The sequence below is a fragment of the Chenopodium album genome, chromosome 2, assembly GCF_948465745.1.
Source record: "Chenopodium album chromosome 2, dcCheAlbu1.1, whole genome shotgun sequence".
NCBI lineage: Eukaryota > Viridiplantae > Streptophyta > Magnoliopsida > Caryophyllales > Amaranthaceae > Chenopodium > Chenopodium album.
The window spans coordinates 77082262-77101466 of record NC_137835.1 but is presented as its reverse complement, the minus strand read 5'-3'; the positions used below and the strand labels follow the sequence as shown (position 1 = coordinate 77101466).

Sequence of the window (19205 nt, the reverse complement as noted above, 5' to 3'; positions counted from 1 at the left end):
ATTCTGGGTGATTAGGTTTTCCAGTTCCTTCCCAATTGTTGTTGCGGGGATTGAACATGGGTCCTCCCTACCAAATGTAGTCTCAATCACCACTACACTAATAACCAATTGGTCCTAATTTGATACGTATGTTTGATGTTCTGGACTTCCAGTAAGTGTTACACTTTGACTAATATATAGGTTTATGCAATTCAATTGACTTTAATTTAAAATAATCAGAGTATGATACTAAGATTGTAGAGTTGATACTAAGATATATTGAAAAATAAAAGATGTTAAGTGGAAAATAAACATGAGTAATAAAAAAGTTGTGGTGATTTTGTGTGATGATCACGAGATAAGAGAGAAATAATACTTTGTATTAAAAAATGTAGTTCGGTCAAGTAGTTGTTTGTCAAAAAATGTGGTTAATTAGTCCTAATTGGCTTTGTTCCTAATTGGTTAATCAGACTAGGCTGTGGCGATTCACATTCACAGCCTAGTCCGACCACAGCCTAGTCTGAGTATTATTGAATTAACATCATCAATATTTCTCGAAAAAATGCTTTTTTTCTTCTTCTCGGATAGTGCTATTAAAACTCCTATACATGTCAATATTTATGACAATAATACATGAATATTCATATGAATTTTCTATATATACATCCCACAATCTCTAATCATTTGAACAAATTATTTGGTGCATCTAACATAGATGAGTATTCTCCTCTTATCATACACTTATTAAAAAATTTGGTAGGATTAGCCTAGACTATACATACAATGATACAATTCACAATAAATCTTGATCTAGTTTTGAAGAATAAAATAAAATAAAAAAACCGAGAAAACCTAGTAGTTTTCCTTGTGGAAGACAAATCTAGTTGTAGTTTTGGTAGAAAATTTGGTGCACAAACCCTCCAATTCCCTTGCCAACTTCAATGAGCCACAATAGAATACCCCTGCAACAAGCAATCCTTTGGTAGTTAGCTAACTTTGCTTCAATTCATATAGGTTTATGCCATTTTTATGGTGTGACAATTTTTCCATGTTTATTTGTGTGCCACACTTGTTTTTGGCATACAGTCATACCAAAACTCGGATGATTTTCCTTGATTGGGCGAATTTATATCATAATTTGAACAAATAATGGTGAAATGAATAGCTGATTATCAAATATCAATCAATAAAACTAAATTTTTATATATATGGTACACAAAAAGTGGGATAGATGATTTGAATTATCACTCTTAAAGACGTAAAATTTACAATAAATGGAGATGTAGAGTAGTATTCATGACAACATTTAACTTTTATCTTACCAATACGGGATCCTGCATGTTTACATGCCAAATTTGAGAATATTTTGAACCAATTTGGTCGAGAAAAATGAGTTCGCACCTATTGAACAAAAGAAAAAGAAAGAGAGAGAAATGCTTTAAATATGAATTATACACCAACTTGGCTCAATTGGTCAAATTCTTACTTTGCATTCTCAAAGTATATCAAAAACAAATATGATCTACTATACGAGTATTATTTAAGAATGAAAGGAGTAATGTATACCCGGGTTTTAGAGAAAACATCAAGCCCACTTTTTGTGAAATACAAGGCTTGAATAATGCTTAGCAAAATTGATCTTGCATCACCACTTTGATATACACTTGTAAGAAAGTTGTGCATCTCTATCACTTTCTGAAAAAATGCAAATAATACACATTAATCTCTTACTATTTAGATTAATCAATTGAAGAATAACAATTTAGAGGTATAAATGTGAGTAACCTGTTTTTGGTTTTCTTGTGAAATTTCGTTCATGGCATCTTTGAACCACCCTAAAGAACTTTGTTCCCTAGTAATCCAATATAGATAAGCCTTCAAAGGACCTTTCGAGAAACCGGTTTCCACGTCATGTACCTATTCATTAAATTCATATCAAATTAGATTATTAGAGTGCACATATACTATGACACGGTACTTTAATGATATTTTTCTTTGTCTAGAATTAATTATCACATTGTTTGAGAATATGTTAATATGGTGTGTGTGACAACTATATCTGGATAGAAAGAGTGTTATTTATGTGAAATCACCGGATTATTACTTGATTGTTAGATGGTTTGTGAAGCCTATCTCCTATGTCTTTAAGGACACTAATGAAAGGTGTTGCTCCTATGCCAAGGCCAATGAGTACAACCACTTCGTACTTAATATGATCTTGAGAAGCTGCTCCATATGGACCGTCGATGTATACTTTAGGATAATCGAACGGTTTTGACATCATTGTCTGTTGAAATTAAAATTGACACAACAAACTTTTATCAGATCACTTCGAAAGTTTAGACCTTACAAAAAAAAAAAAAAAAAAAAAAAAAAAAAAAGAAATATACACGCTTAAATATTGCATAATAATGTTAGTTTAACCAAAGCTTACTTGATGGAAAAGGTTGTGGATTTGGTAACTCCAATCTCCAAGGGTTCTAACATGAATGCTTAGATGGTTATCATTTGGTCCAGATGTTAATGAAAATGGGTGCCTGAAATGAACATACAAATTAAGTATATACTTGAATCGTACAAATTAAGTATGTACTACCTCCGTTACACATTAGTTGTAACTTTGAAATATTACCAAAGTTACAACTAATATGTCACGGAGGTAGTATATATATTACGAAGTTGTGTATGTTGCATACGTACCATTCAAAAGGTGAAACTTGGGGACACTTGATGAAAATATACATGCCACTACTGTATGTAAGTGTTGCCGGTTTGGAAAACTTCAAGTTTAGAACTTTCCCTGGATACATATTGGCCTGCAAACATGATATTGTAGGTTAATATAGATCTTGTTTGAATTGTCATGAATATAAGTACCTTTTAAAAGTCAGATTAATAGAAATTTTAAAGATATTTCAGCTTAAATGCGTACATTGGAAACAATGGAAATTGAAACATGAATTTATAGGGGATTGTTAAGATTATAATTACCTGAAGAACATCAACTTCATGAATCTCTGACCTAATGCTTCGATAGATTCGCTCACCACAATATAGTAAAACTGGAATTGCCAGGTACATCCATGTCTGACCATGAACAAGTTTAAGGTAGATTGTAGAAAGGAATACATAAAAGATGTTATTAAACTCTCCATGATTATAAAAGGCTACAAAATGCAATTTAGGTCTATAATTGGCTAATTATATGCAAAACTATTCAATATTTTCAATAGTCATCACTAAGTTTTAAATTATAGAGTTTGGATCCTCTAGAGTTTGAAAATTATAGAGTTGTAGAGTTGTGAGAGTGAGAGTTTTAAATTATTTTTTATTGAACTTTTATTTTTTATTTTGAAATGCATGCAAGATGAATATTAGCCATTGATCTATTGTGGAGGGTCTAGATTTATTGAACTCTATAGAGTTCAACTCTAGAGGATCTAGGTTTGCAATGGTTGTAATTCATGTAAGGTTATCTAGGGTGGTACCGTGGTAGCCATAAGTCCATAATACATGGGTGTGCACCCACATGTGTACGTGTCCATTATAGTCTAGCCTTACCAATGACGAATTTTTTTAGGTAAATTTACATACGTATGTAGTTAGTAATTGATATAGTAGATATCACGGTCATAAGCCTTAATCATCCGTTTAAGTTTTTGAGTTAAGTTGGTTTATTAACATGGTATCAGAGCCAACGTGATACAAGGTCACGGTTCAAATCTCATCCACAATCTACTTTCAAGTGGAATATTTCGCGCAGTGTATGTGGAGAGCCCATGTTTCATCCACATTTCAAGCCCAAAGGTGACTATGTCTATATGATGTATATTCTCTATCACATCATTTTTGTGCATTTTATGCATGCATGAATTAAGAAGAAAAATAAGCAAGCATACCGTTTTCTCGGCAAAACTGGTGACAAGGAAGAGGAACATAGAGTGGATGATGAGCAAAACATAGACCACAATAAGAAGATGATGCGAATACCAAAATGTGTTGTACCCGGTCACCCGGCGAATAGGCTGAGGCAACGACGGTGACTGGCGGCGAGGCATCCTCGTAGCCAGAGAGAAGGCAATGACCATTATAATGACCATAGCAATCCCAGTTGCAACCTCAGTTGTGCACAAAACTTGGAAATATGAGGGTTGTTGGTTCCCAAATTTGGTCCCAAATGTTCTTTGGAAAACTATTGGGTTACTGCCTGTTATTCTTGGGAAGTCACAGGCAAGGTGAGTACCTCCATGTAAGATCACCCCTATTACTATGCCTCCTGCAATTAGCTACACTTCAACATATTATTCAAGTGTTAGTACTAGCAAATTAAATTCTTTTTACTAAGTTAAATTCATAATATCTAATTCTTTATGCTTTCATTATAGTGATTAATTCACGTGAAAAAGTAAATTCAAAATTGTAGTTTGACTTGAAATAAAGTTGTTACATGAATATTTCAATTTATGTTAGTGGTCTAACTATTAGACAATTAACTAGGTTCAGCTAAAAAAGTAACAACATTCATCATAAAAATATAACGTGAGTAGGCTGGGTCACAAACCTTGAATTAAAAAGCACAAAGGTTACTTTTTTTTTTTTCGTACTTGTAGACGTTAAACTTATGCATCCCCGGCCCTTTTAAGATCATGATCGAATATAGTACATGTGTCTTAGCAATAAAAAAAGTGCTTTCTTATTTCTAATCGCAAATAAGTACTTAGAAATGTGGGCTATCATTTAGAGAAAAAACTTGAAATAACATCGATATTGCAATAGTACCTTATGGAAGTTGATAGTATCATTAAAGGGAATAACAGAGCTAATCCGAGGGCTCCTCCTAAGCCAAGTAACCAAGATACGGCAAACTGGGAGAAGTATAAGAGCCATATTGAACTTGAGAGTTTCAGCAGCACCTTTAGCTGTACTTAGGCAATACCCCATTACTTGGAAGGCAGCTCTATGCTTATACTGAATAAATTTCCATGTAAATAGAGTAATGCAAACAATCAGCCATAGTGTTACAATCCAAGCTCGCCGCCAGTACGTTCGAAACAAGATCTCAGGCAACGATTTGGTTATTATGTGTTGTTCTTGATGAAAATTGTCTTGGTATATGCTAAGATGATCATAGCTTGAAGTTGTGGTATACTCTGTTATATTCTGTTCTTTTGAGAGGTACCCTTTTGTTAAGGCTGTTCTGAAGAGCTGGTTTAGCTGATAGAACTACAAAACAATTTAACAAATGTGTAAGTATGTTACATAGTACTAGCTTATTATGATGTCATTTAGTAGGATTCGCTTCAATGTGTACTTACAAAAAAAAAAAAAAAAAGAGCTTATAAATAATTGAGATTCTGTTATTTCGTGAAGAATAAAGATGTATGTTATTGACGTATTCTCAATGGTTAAGGTTAATGGCTATTTAACAGTTTTAGGCTTAATAAAGCCGCCACAAATGCAAGTTTTTAATAATAGAGGGCTACTATTGATAATCACAATGAAAATTGGCTACAATGAACAAAAATAGAAAACTACCATTGAAAATTTCCCATAATTAATTACTCTGTAGTTGTTTAACAACATCAAAAGTCAAATTGAAATAAAAGTTCCTTCGAATTGGAAAAATGTAATTAGGTCAAATCATGAAAAGATATACAAGCATATCATACAAAGTTGTACTTCCATCAAAATGGAGGATAATCATAATTGCCCTTGAATAAGTAGAGCTTCGGGCTTGCTATGCTATGCACTGCTAAGCAACAATTATAAAGTCCTAGAAGTTGAAACTACTTAGGGCCTGTTCTGTTCCGTTGAAATTCAGTTCAGTTCAGTTCAGTTCAGTTCAGTTCAGCTCAGTTCAGTTCAGTTCAGTTCAGTTCAGTTCAGCTCAGTTCAGCTCAGCTCCTAATTTCCTTCTCTTATAAAATATTCATTTCAGTTCAGTTCATTTAAGTTCAGTTCAGTTCAGTTCAGTTCAGTTCAGTTCAGCTGAGTTCAGTTCAGTTCAGTTCAGTTCAGTTCAGTTCAGTTGAGTTCAGTTCAGTTCAGTTCAGTTCAGTTCAGTTCAGTTCAGTCAATCGGAACAGGCCCTTAGTAAATCATGTCTTGCTCCTTTCTTTTTTTTTTAATTGCTCTACTTTGACTAACACGTACTCCACAATTTTAAGAGCTTGACAAATAAACTATAGAATAGTAAAAAGAGTAGGGGTGATACAACTAAGCACCATAAGAGGACAAAAATCACTATTGACAAACGATTGATTATGTATTACCTCCAAAATACAAATATAAGTATTTATCATCTCAATCAACTTTGATTAATGTCTTAACATGATATATTCCTTTAATATATTAAGTAAATTAGAAAATATATATATATATGAGGTAAAAATAATTAATAATAATAATAATAATAAAAAAATAATAATAACATTCGAGACAACGTCTGAACCACACACTAACTATACAAACCGTAGAACATAATTATTACATTAAAGAAGTACAAACTAGTAATCTGAGACATCACCCGCGCCACATACTAATTTTATTATAAAACTCCTCACATGAAAATTAGAGCAATTATTTAAAAATGAACCGACTACTTCGTAATTGACTTCATAATTTAAAAAAATAAAATTGTGTATGGCGACTAGACCTAGTTATTGGGCCGGTCGGTCAGGGTCGGTGCGGGTCAGGGTCAAAGAGGGTCACATTTTATAGGGTCAATATAGGGTCGGGACAATGCGGGTCGCGGGTCGATAATGGACGAGCCTACAAAATATCAATTAAAATAAATATTGGACAAAATCATTATTAAATACATACGAATACAAATTAATCTGATCTATATAATTATTTTTACATTATGTATTTTCTTTATCAACTAAATTGGAAAAACATGTTGGCCCTATATTGACCCTACCCAATAAGGGTCCTGTCCATTAATAGCTCTGTCCATTAAAAGCCCTATAAGCTTGGCCCTAACCCTATTATCATTGGGCTACCCTGTCCAATAACCACCTCTAATGGCGACCATTATTTAGGCGTGGGTCCATGTCGTGTAATCAAAATGTACTATTGGGAGACTTCTAAGACTTGGGCCAATCTTTTTTGACTACGGCCATCGGGCCCAGGCCGACCCATGACAAGCTTTACTCCACAAACATCAACGCAAATTCCATACATCATCCTCTAATTCAAAGTAAACCATAAAAATGGATTGACTTGAGCCCTACTAATAGACAATACAAAGCCAAAGAAAAAAAAATCATGGAATCTCAAATTTTAATGAATTTGGAACATTAGGTACTTAAACAGTCCTTTTCCAATTATCAATAATTCTCCTTCAATACCTAAGAAGCTACTTATTAATTCTATGTACGGACTATATTAATTTTATAGAAATCATACAACTAACGCCAATGAAAAAATATGTACTTCTCCTTATCTTATTTACATAGTATTAACATGAATGTGCAATGTTTGCAACAGGTAAACCAATGAATTTATGATGGCATTCATGCAACTATCTTCTTCCGATTTGGTTGTAATATTTTAAATTAAATTACATTATCAATTTGACTATAGAAATCAGACGATGTAGTCGTATATGAATTCATTATGCTAAAATGTAGTACATACTCTAAAACAAACGTTCAAGATACTAGACTAATTTCTCACCTTAATGTAGCCCTTTTGTTGAGTATCAACTTCTAGCATGATCATAGAAGCAAAATGCTCAACCTCCTCTTGCTTCATGTCCAATTTATTAGTAGTAACACTTAACATTATCATCTGCTTGAAATCTTCTTTTGTTATTTTTCCATCCATGTCTTTATCACACCTGAAAATATGAATCAAATACAATGTAACAATCTTTGTTTATTTGCAATTAACCTAATTTCGAGCATTAGTACGTTCATTTTGCTATGAAATTTGATAGGTTTAGTTGATAATTACATGTCAAAAAAGATTTGCAATGAAGAACTATAAGAAGGATTAGTGAGGCGATGCCAATAGCCATAAATTTCCTTTTTGGTTAGCTTGTTGTTGTGCTTCTTTCTTCCTTTTAGTACTTCTAGAAGCTCACCAGCAAATTGTGCAGTTTGTTGCATGCCTATAAACATAAATTACAAAAATCGATCAATTAGCTAGGGTCCTTGATCTTATTAATCAATAACTTAATTGAAATTTTAGAAGCGAAAGAGCGTAGCTACCAGTAAGAACCCTGTAAAATATAAGAGTACGTATATGATGTTTTTAATAATAGTTGATTGGTAAGTGGACATGTTTTTTTATTACACGAAACACATTTATTAATCCATATATGTATATCAGTATATGGAATACAACTAGAAAATTAACTAAGATCCTTCTACTAGAAGGCCACATTTTCATGTGTACACCTTTGAGATTTTTTAGTAATAATAGAAGGTGTTCATGCATGTTTGAAGTTTGAACAACAAATCATACACACCAAGTACACACCAACCTTAACCAAAATAATGCAATACTTATATCAAGTCTCACCTATGCAATACCCAAATTGTGAGGCATCAATCGTTGGGAAAGACTCATGGTCATCATGTCCATAGGAACCACGAAAGGCAACCCGATCGAATCGTTGCTCAACTTGTTTCCAACTCATGTCACCCTTGCCATCAACCTCCCCTGCATCAATTAAGTTGATTTCAATTTCCTCCTCAAAATCATCATAATAGAGTACGTATGTAAAAGTTATGTTATTTTTTAATCGCGTAACATTTTATTAATATAAATAAATGCTCGGCCTAGGGCTCCCTAAAGGGTAGAGTCGTACATACCCAAAGGGTCAACCTCCCCTGCATCAACAAATCTTAGCCATCGATGACTACCCTCTAGATGCTCTCTAACACCCTCGTCGTCAACATCCGAACATAGTGATGATAACGACGAAAATGATGGGTCACCATGCTCACATCCGAGAGTGGAATTTGATGTTGATGAATGTGAAGATGATGATAAATCTAACTCCTCCTTGCAATCCTTCATCACCTCTTATTTTTTGTTTTTTGGGTTGAAGTAATTTGTTGAAATAAATGAAATTCCTAGCTATATTGCTCTAGTATGTACGTACAAGAGTATAATAGAAAAATTAGGTGAAGTAAAAAGGGAAAGAAAGTAGATATTATGTATTGGAGTTGGACAAAACACTTAATTATTGCATGTATGTAGAAGAAGATATCTAATTATGAAAATTAAATATTTGGACTTAAGATAATATATTGGAGAGAAAAATGAGGGGTTGTTGGCTTGTAACACTTAGTTAAACCAAAGTGTTTAGTATGTATAATTAAGTGTCTATTCTTGCCCATAAGAAAAGTTGGTACAACTTATATTTACTTGTAGAAGCATATATATATACTTGTATCATTGTATGTGGTAGTCTCAACTCTCAAGTCAATGCAATTGATCAACTCATCAAGCAAAGTCTTTTGGATTGTGGTTTATTTGGAGTAGGTTTTTAGTATGAAACCTCTATAGTTTAGAATTTGATAATGATCTTTAAAAAAAGAAGGTTAATCTTCTTGCATAGCTAAGCTAACAGAAATTATAATTAATTTTACTAAACCTCAACTATGCGTCTATGCTCATAAAAAATTATATGTAAAAAATAATTAATTGCATCATTATTATACGTAATCCTCATAAAATTCGGAAAAAAAAATATAAAAAAAAGACATAATTCACATAGGAAGTGATCAACATTTGAGTTATCTAAGGAAAAATAACATCGAGGAAGTTGGGGAATTTTCATGGAGTGACTTGAACACGGCCTGACAGATGAAGCTAAAAATTAACCCGAGCCGAACTGACCTGATCCGATTATATGGTGACATGAATATGATCCGATTATCTATTGACCAAAACTTGACCTGATCCGAACCGAAATGACCTAACTCGTACCTAACTCAAACAACCTAATTGTCAAGTCTACACACATACTCTACATCCATTTCTTACAATCTAGACAAGACTAACTATCATTAATACAGCATAACTCCGTAATTTTATTCGCTTAAATTAAAATCAAATCAAATGACAATGAAAACATACAAGTAATTTGGGACAAAGAGTTAAAAAAAAATACTTCAATAGTTACCGTCGAGCCCTCGAACTAGGCCTAAAGTAACCATTGAACCAAGCCATCCAAAAAGCATATAGGGGTGTTTGGCAATTGGCTTTTTGCCTAGATTTTGGCTTTTTAGTTTGGTCAAATAACCAAAAATTATGTTTGGTAGTTGGCTTTTAAACTAGCTTTTTCGACAAAAGCCAAAAGCTAAAATAAGAGTAGCTTTTTCTATTGGTTTTTGGCTTGTTGGCCCACTTCATCACTAATAAACAACTAACAACCATTAATAATTTTACCACACACTTTTGTAAACAATCGGCTTAAACTAGCCCTGGTTATTGGACAGGGTAGTCCAATGGGCACCAGGGTCGGGCCAAATTAAAAGGGCTATGACCCTCTAATTATCTAACTGGACAGGGCTCGTATAGGGCCTCTCCTAAAAGGGTCATTAATGGGCTCTTGTGAACAACCCTATAAAAATGAAAATAGATATAGGGTCATTAAAAAAAAGACCACCTAAATACATAAAAAGTTGAACACTCTCTCTCCTCCTTTCCATCTCCTCTCTTTAAAAAAATCAGAACCTCCTTTCATTCTTTCCCCTCTTTTCGATCTTGCTTCAATCTCCATTAAACCCTAAGTTCTTCAATGCAAAATTATTGTGATTTCGAGTTTTCAAGCTTCACTATTAGGCGACCTTTACAATTGCGATTTTGAGCCTTCAAGCTTCACAATTGATTTCGAGATTTCTATTAATATTGAGGTTAGTTAATTGAAATTCGAGCAGAATTTGTTGTAAATCAGTGAGAAATTTTTGCTTTATACTTTGTAAATTTAGTTGCACACCATGTGTTTGTCAAAATTCCTCAATCTACTTACCGTATTTTTAATTTAATTTTTGCTTTGATTTATCTGTTCTTGCTATTCAATTCTGAAAGGTGCTAACTTTATCTATCTCATTGTATAACATGCTGGGTTTTTATCAGATTGATAAGAGATAACTTAGAATATTTTGTTGATTATGTTAATTATGATTTTAGCTTGTAATATTTTGCTTAATATTGCTATGCTTGGTTACACTTTATACACTGACCTTAAGGTTTCTGAGGTAGCTGCCCTCTTTGGAATCGACCCAATTGCTCTATTAACCGCAAATTCAATCGACATTTCGTATAAGGAAATCAGTTGCAAATTCCTCAGAATTTTTGCAAATTCCTCAGAATCCCCATTAGTTGTTCTTGTGTTGATGGTATAAGGAAATCAGTGTCTACCCATTACAAAACCCAGCCTTCTGATTCGCTTTCCTCGATTGCAGACTCAGATGTTCAAGGAGTATTTATGTTCAAGGGAGTATTTTTGTTTCCAGTTTACATGAGTAGTTAAATAGAAGTATGTGGGTAAAGGCCCGTTAATGGCCCGTTTCATTTTTATCCCGACCCTGACCCGCATTGGCCCTGACCCGCTAAATATTCGTTATGACCCGCACTGACCCGGCCCGCTAATGACCCGCACTGACCCGCCCAGTAACCACCCCTAGCTTAAACAATAACTTAAAAGGCCAACCCATACATCTAATACTTCCAGCTAGTCTAACAAGCCAACAGTCAACCGTCGATTGCCAAACAACCTCATAGTTCGAGGCTACTAAGCTTAAGCCTAAAGTAGCCATCGAGCCAAGCCACCCAAAAAAAGTATAGTCCGAGGCTACCTGGCTTAAGCCTAAAGTAACCATCAAGCCAAGCCACTCAAAAAAAGTATAGTCCGAGGCTACCAAGCTTAAGCCTAAAGTAACCATCGAGCCAAGCCACCCAAAAAAACGAAAAGCACTCATTCCATACTCCCTCCTCTTTAGCTTTTTCAGGCAGCCATTGTTGTGTATTGCTCATCTCACCAACAATTTTCTTCTTACTGGTATTTCTCTCTCTCCTCCTCCTCTCCCTTTAATTGGATTAGAATCTGAATTCTAGATCTGTAATTTAACCCAGTTTCGTTTTTCTCTCCATTTCCATTGTATTTTTTGAGGTATTTATTTTAAATTTTTTTTATTACTTTGCCAATTTGTAATTTAATTTCAAATCTGATTTTTTTTCAAAATATGTTAAGTGGGATTTTTAGGTATTGCAGATTGTTAGTTTTCTATTGAAAAAAAGAGAATATCGAATTGCTCAACTGAAATTGTTCAAGTGTTATATTATGGGGAATGTATCAATTTATTCATGTATTGGTACTTCTGATTTGATTTGCCAATAAATTTAATGTGTTTGATTGTGACTATAATTTCATTAATTGGTACAGTATATTTGTGGCCTAAACTAAATATGTGTGAATGTATGCAATTTGTTAATTATGATTGCTGTATTATGGTCTAGGATTTTCAGAGGTAATAGATTGTATAAGGAGTTTAATTATCATTCCTTTTTCAATACTAGTTGGGGGGAATGGATTGAGTATAATATGTAGTTAAATGATGATTCGAGGATAATGTTTACCGTTGCAAGTCTTGGAAAATTAGAGCTAGAAACCCATCTGTGGCGGAGCTGCTGGCTATCAAGGGTGGTATGGAGATGGCTGTGAAAGCCAGGCTTAAGAATGTGACAGTTGAAACTGATGTATTATCTTTAATAAGTACTCCTGAGGATGTGGGGAAGCATGGAACTAATGAGCTCACTGCGATTCTGAAAGACATTGGAGCTCTGCTTATTTTGGGTTGCAACTTTGATTTCAGCTACTTTGATTCCTAGAGAGGCTAATGGGATGGCCCATTATCTTGCCAAGATGGCGCTAGACATGGAGGATGATGTTAGGAACCATGCAATTGCCCCTCATTGTGCTAAGATGTCTATGAAGAAGACATTAGAGACAGCAGCAATTGATTTCCCTGCTGCTTGTGCTTGTTAAAAACTACGTTGGTTTGCTGCCGTTGCCTCTTTTTTAGCTCTTTGTTATTGCATTTTAAGTGTTGCTGTTTTGGAGCCCCTTATGGGCTTCTCTAAACTGATGCTGTTGGATAATTTCTAATTTTAATATATTTTCTTTTCCATTAAAAAAAAAAAAGTATCCCCCCCTCTTTAAAGTTATACACCCTGTTTTTTTTTTTTTTTTTTTTTTTTTTTTTTTTTTTTTTTTTTTTCCTATGAGTTGATCATTTATGAAGTGGGTTTCTTTTACTATAGCAGATTATGGTTCTCTTACATAGTGTTTGTTGATTTTGTGGTATCTTGACTTCAAGAATAGAAGTATTGTGTGCTAACTTTTAGTGAATTGAAGTATGTGATTTCAAATTACGTACCTTCTTGCTTTATTTTTTAAAATTTTATGCACATTGTGCACAATTTTTCTATTCTTTAAAACTAAATTAAGCCTTCTGCATTAACAGATAAATTTGATGGAAGCCTTGTTGAGTGCGCATGTTGTGAAGGTTCCTGTTTGTCATGTAAAGCAGTGTAATTACTCTTTACTCACTCCCTCTCCTCCGAGATTAATTGGAAAGCTACATCGGAGTGCATTTGGGATGATGAATAGCTCCAAATTGACAAATTCAGTTACTGCTTCAATCCAGCCAGTGGAAGCTTCAACCACTGAACGGTTTGACAACACACTACCATCCAAAGGTTTCCAATGAGCTGTTACATCAAAATCTCTTATGTCCTTATTTCTGTTATTGGAAGTAGAATAGTGTTTTTAGCTTGTCTTTGTCCTCCTCCCTTGAACAGTTATTTTTGGGCAACAACCATTTGAAGCTTTTTCTTTTTCTAGACAAAACCTTTTACTGAATGAAAGAGTTACATGAACTCTTGATTTTTTTTTTAATTTTTTTTTTTTTAATTATTAGGCTAGTACACTCGTATTGCAGACTAAATAAAGGCTTTAATAGGAGGATCATCTTTAGTTGGAACCAGAATCATTTTTATTTTCCCTAAAAATAGGTAAAGTGTGTTTTCTGATGGATTATATGTTCTCTTTGTTATGCTTACCTGGGTTTGTTTTTAATCATGAAGATTGATTTATCTGCAAGTTGGTCTAAAAAGAAAAACTATCAAAAAGCATCCATTTGAAGAGTCATATACACCTGTGGTGATGTCTAGGACATTTCCATGCAAGCTAGTACAGTTTATACTTGATGCATAAGAATAGGCCTTTTACAGTTCTTGTACTTTGCTCATCATACTATTCTTATTAGCTTACAACTTGATTTCTTCATGATCGTTGTGAGTGACATTTTTTTCATAATTCTGCAGAAGTACTCGACTTATGGAGAAATGTAGATGCTGTTTGTTTTGATGTTGATAGCACCGTGTGCGTAGATGAAGGTATTGATGAATTTGCTGAGTTTTGTGGAGCTGGAAAAGCAGTTGCTGAGTGGACATCAAGGTTGAGTTTATGCTTACACAGTGAAGGTTCCTGGTGGGTTTCTATTAGATGCTGATACAAGTTTTTGAATTTCTTTCCGCAGAGCAATGAATGGATCAGTTACCTTTCAAGAGGCACTAGCTGCTAGGCTATCTTTAATAAACCCAACCCTTTCCCAACTCCAGGATTACCTAGAGAAGAGGCCTCCAAGGTAAGCAAATAACAAATATGTGGATGAACTAATTTCAGTAATATTACTGAACTCTTATGATGTCCAAATGCTTTATATAGTAACTTGCCAAAGAACTCCAAGATGTCATCCTCTTATCTTGGCTTGAAATATTATTGAAAATTGATCCATCTTTTTGATTTGAACATTTAGTGCTCAATGTCTCAGCGTCACCTAGTTGACACGGACATAGCCACTAATGTACATAGGAATATAGGATAGACAGAGTAACATGTTGTTTGTACAATTCTTCTTACCCATGCCACTTTTATTTGATCTGCGTATCTAAATTCATAGCCTGATAACTTCATAACTCTGATAAGCTGAAAGGCCATGTGGTTTATGGATCTCAGGATCTGCTTAAAAATAACGGACCCCATTTATTGGATTAAAGTACTATTTTCCTTTTGTCTTTTCACTATTGTTCTTCGTTTTGTTAGCCATGTAAATTTTGGAACAAATGTATTGACATTGTGGATATAATCATCTTCTTTGGGTTTTTTCCCCCTATATTTTGATTTATTTTATTTGCATTTAGCAACATAAATATTTATCTTTATTGATGGTTTTTGTTGGCGTAGAACTTGACTTTAATGGAGACTATGGTTACTTGTTTTAGAATTTAATATTTGAAGCTTATTAATATATATATCTACTGGTATTGTTCTTTAATGCGCACTCCATGTTTATGAATCTTGCTCATGAATTTTGTAGATATCATTGACCAGTCAACCTTATTGATATACAGACTATCTCCTGGCATAGCAGAGCTGGTTAGGAAGCTTAAGGCTAAGGGCGTTGATGTTTATCTGATCTCAGGAGGCTTCCGGCAGATGATTAATGTATGCTATCCAGTATTCACTACCTTATTAGTGTCCTTGTTAGTTGTCATCTCTGATTACAAAAATGAATAATGGATGAAACTTTATCACTAATTAGCACTGCTGACTCAATATATAATTGTGATAGCTTAAATAGTTCTGGTCATATTTTTCCAATTTGGCTTCCAAATATTCATTACAAATTTCTCATCCTGAAGCCTGTTGCATCGATCCTTGAAATTCCACTCGAAAACATTTTTGCCAATCAAATGCTTTTTGAAGACTCCGGAGAGTTTCTAGGGTTCGATGAAAATGAGCCTACTTCAAGGAGTGGAGGAAAACCCATAGCAGTTCAACAAATACGGAAGGTTTGTTTAGTTGCCCTTTTTATAATTGATTTACAAAGTACTTCGTAATATTTATGGACCATTACTAATCTTGAATTTCAGGCTCGTGGGTACAACACGTTAGCCATGATTGGTGATGGAGCTACGGATCTTGAGGTAACCATTCATTTCAACATTTTATTTTACGTTACTTATGATTTAGATTTCAGGTCTACTTGCTGATTTTTGTTGATCTAAAGGATCAGGATGTTTTAGAGCATTTTATGATCTCAGATGGCTTTTAGCTGTTCTAATATTGGTGCTAGTTAGTGGACTTCTCAGACAATAGTTTAATTAATTGCAGATTAAGAATTCATCAAACTATTGGGTTCAAAAGTGGAATTGGAGTTTGTATCAAGTAACCCTTATCTTCAGACCAGTCTGGGTTAGCTCTAACTTCTAAACCCCAGCCACTTTGAGTTAAATTGTTCCATCCTTGCTTGGGAACTTCCATTCTTGTTTTGATTCCTATATCAATTTAAAATATTGTTGCCCTTCTTTTGTGCCCTACTGATCCAAGCTTCATTGCTTTCCACAACCCATGCTTCTCAAAAAAAAATCTGGCCATTGGAGGTAAATTTTAAGAAAACTAATATTCTGTCTCACATTATGTCTCCTATGACCTTTCTAGTTTTTGAGGCGAATATTTGTTTTTTTTTTTTTTTTTTTTTTTTGTGTGTGTGTGTGTTAAGCTTCGTAGTGTTTCATTATTTTAAGATGCTTTAAGATCATATGCAATACCAATTAAAATTTGCAAACTTTGACTGAAAAAGTTAAGAGGATGTGTAATGAGAGAGAGATAGAGAGAGCGAGCTAGTGTTACAGGTTTACAGTTGTTCAGTTTTTTCTTCATCTCGACAACCAGCATCATGGCAAAGTGATTATGTTTTGCTAAAAGAGTAAAAGATTTCTACATTGTGCATGGCTTCTGGCTATTTGATACTGTAGTGTGTCTTTTGTGGCGTATTTTCGTAAGGGTTTATTTTTTTTGTGTCAAATAAATATGACTCGGGTTTTTGTGCAACTGTAGGCTCGTCAACCTGGGGGTGCTGATTTGTTCATCTGCTTTGCTGGAGTTCAACTTCGAGAGGCTGTTGCTGCGAAAGCTGACTGGCTAGTTTTTAATTTTAAAGATCTTATCAATTCCCTGGACTAGCTTAACCTTCTAGAAAAAGTATCACCATTTGTTCCTCATTTCCTGCTCTTCCGGTGCCTCTTGAGAGCAAGGAAGTATAGAGGTTTTATTTCAGTCAAAATATTAGATAGATGCACAACATATAACATAACACATCAGCTGCAACACCGTCCACAACCCTCCTACTTTAAAGGCGTACACCACTGAAGATCGGTAAATTCTTCTAAGAAGTGACTGGTGTCTGGTTGTATGCATAGGTGAGACAGGTTCATGCATGCTGTTCCATCTTGAGTTGTATTTACTATTTACGTTGAATCTATTTGTTTTTGTATTTCATTCCTATATATATCTGTATGGTGTTTGGAATACGATTAATCTTCTATGAATGGAATTAAACTTTTGTTGTTGCTTGGCTCCCATTTGTTGCTGGAGTAGTGGAAATGTAAGGAGAGAAGCCCAGAATGAATTACAAGAGTTATTTGTAAATTAGGATTTTTTTATTTTTTTATTTTTATTTTTATTTATTTTTATTTTTTATTCAAAGGTAAATTAGGATTTTACTTGAGAAGGTTTATCGAAACGTTTGCTCAGTCAAGTAAGTCATCACAGCCTCTTTTTGGTCCGATTTGCTACTAAAGTATCAATACATTTCTTTATTGGTACGGTACTCCATACCAAGGGCTATTTGCGTTCATTTTAAACCCAAATCATTAAGAGTAGACATTTTCAAATGGTACACTATTTCGTGTAGCTTGAAAATACTCCGTATTCGTAATAAACAACGATTTTGATAGCCTAGGACTCCCCAGAGCCCCACCGGACCACCGATATCAATAATTCCCTAGATAATATACATTGATTATTGATTTGTGGGTTGCTTACTTGCTTATCAAGTTAGATATTTGGTGGTGACCCTTGTCATAAATCTCATAATGATAACTTTTCCATCGAATTGTTGGCATGGACACAATTAAGTACAATTGGAAATCTTGACAACTATAACTGTATTACAACATGAGAGAGACCTCCTGGTGCAGTGGCTCAAAGGTCACCTCGCATCCTAGAAATGCGAAGTTCGATTCTAATCAGTCATAAAATCCCCTCCCCTTAGCCCCCGGGCATTGTGAGTCAGGCTTCCTGTGATAGGTGCCTAGGTTAGGGCTCAGTAGTCCTTATCGTGCGGGTAATTTAACATTATCCCATTGTTCAAACCATCTATCGCATTGTTCAAACCATCAATGTAGACACATTAATAGTTGGGGGTTAATAAATGCCATCATATAATTTGCAATAAACTAAAATAATGGAGTTTTAACTCTTGATTACTTAAAAGATTTACCCAATAAAGAGGTTGTTATACGCCTTAAATTTTATTCTACATGATACCGTCATATTATCAATAATGAAAAAATAAACTTTTAATTTTTCAATTTTAAAAATTTTTAAAATTTGTTTACAATATTAACCTGGTTAATTTTTTTGTATCAAATTTTACAAAAAGTTGTGGAATTCAAATCGATAATAAGTTTTTTTGTGAATTTATTTTGATTGAAAAAATCATTTTAAAACAAAATATTATGACCCCTTCTTTTCCTTGTGGGGTTGTGACTTTCTATGATACAATTTTATTTTACCTTCCAAATGCTTTCTCGTTTTTGTATTCACAAATTCTATGATTAATTTGTTGTAAAATCTTTACTAATTAAACCTGAAATCAAATTTTAGTAGATTTCAAATTGATCTTAACAAAAACCTAACCATGAAAGACATATTTCGACATTTCCCTAATAAAGTCAACAATTTGCTAATTAACTACTCTGTACTCCATACTTAATTGTATAAAATGCAAGATTATGTACTAAACATTTTCTTCATTCTTTATTAATCACAATGTTATCTTTTTAGAAAACTTGCAAAATAAATGCAATACTCATATAATTTATCAGACTATTAATTTCTCTATTTTTCACCATAACACAGTACACACGTATTTCTCTTTTTTTTTTTTTTTTTTTTTACACAAAATATTGAAAGTAAGAAGCCTTGTATTTTTCCCACATTAATTTGTTTTTTTGCATTTGACCTTTTTCACCTTTTTCCTTAATTCCTTCTTCATTTTTCTTTCCATTTACAATTCGAGCTCAACCGTCAAAACATTATCAAATTGGTTTTTTTTTTATTTTTTTTATTTTTA

At 33.7% G+C, this 19205-nt stretch overlaps 2 protein-coding genes across 2 annotated transcripts; one reads left to right on the top strand and one right to left on the bottom strand.

Moving 5' to 3' along the window:
* Window positions 1-619: 619 nt before the first annotated feature.
* Window positions 620-9327, bottom strand: LOC145588377 (respiratory burst oxidase homolog protein A-like). The gene is made up of 14 exons (XM_081645025.1): window positions 8802-9327; window positions 8509-8649; window positions 7939-8095; window positions 7660-7822; window positions 4759-5202; window positions 3879-4265; window positions 2971-3066; window positions 2680-2795; window positions 2414-2516; window positions 2084-2266; window positions 1765-1896; window positions 1546-1674; window positions 1302-1380; window positions 620-941 (listed from the first exon to the last, which is right to left on the bottom strand). Exons 1-14 carry the CDS (start codon window positions 9007-9009, stop codon window positions 832-834), a joined length of 2448 nt encoding a protein of 815 aa, XP_081501151.1. The 5' UTR covers window positions 9010-9327; the 3' UTR covers window positions 620-831.
* A 1284-nt stretch (window positions 9328-10611) lies between these two features.
* LOC145601214 (phosphoserine phosphatase, chloroplastic-like) lies at window positions 10612-17418 on the top strand. Its single transcript, XM_081657184.1, has 8 exons — window positions 10612-10853; window positions 13467-13701; window positions 14329-14461; window positions 14544-14651; window positions 15418-15511; window positions 15709-15858; window positions 15940-15993; window positions 16907-17418. The coding sequence occupies exons 2-8, from the start codon at window positions 13476-13478 to the stop codon at window positions 17030-17032; spliced, it is 891 nt and encodes a 296-aa protein (XP_081513310.1). The 5' UTR covers window positions 10612-10853; window positions 13467-13475; the 3' UTR covers window positions 17033-17418.
* The last annotated feature ends 1787 nt before the right edge of the window (window positions 17419-19205 follow it).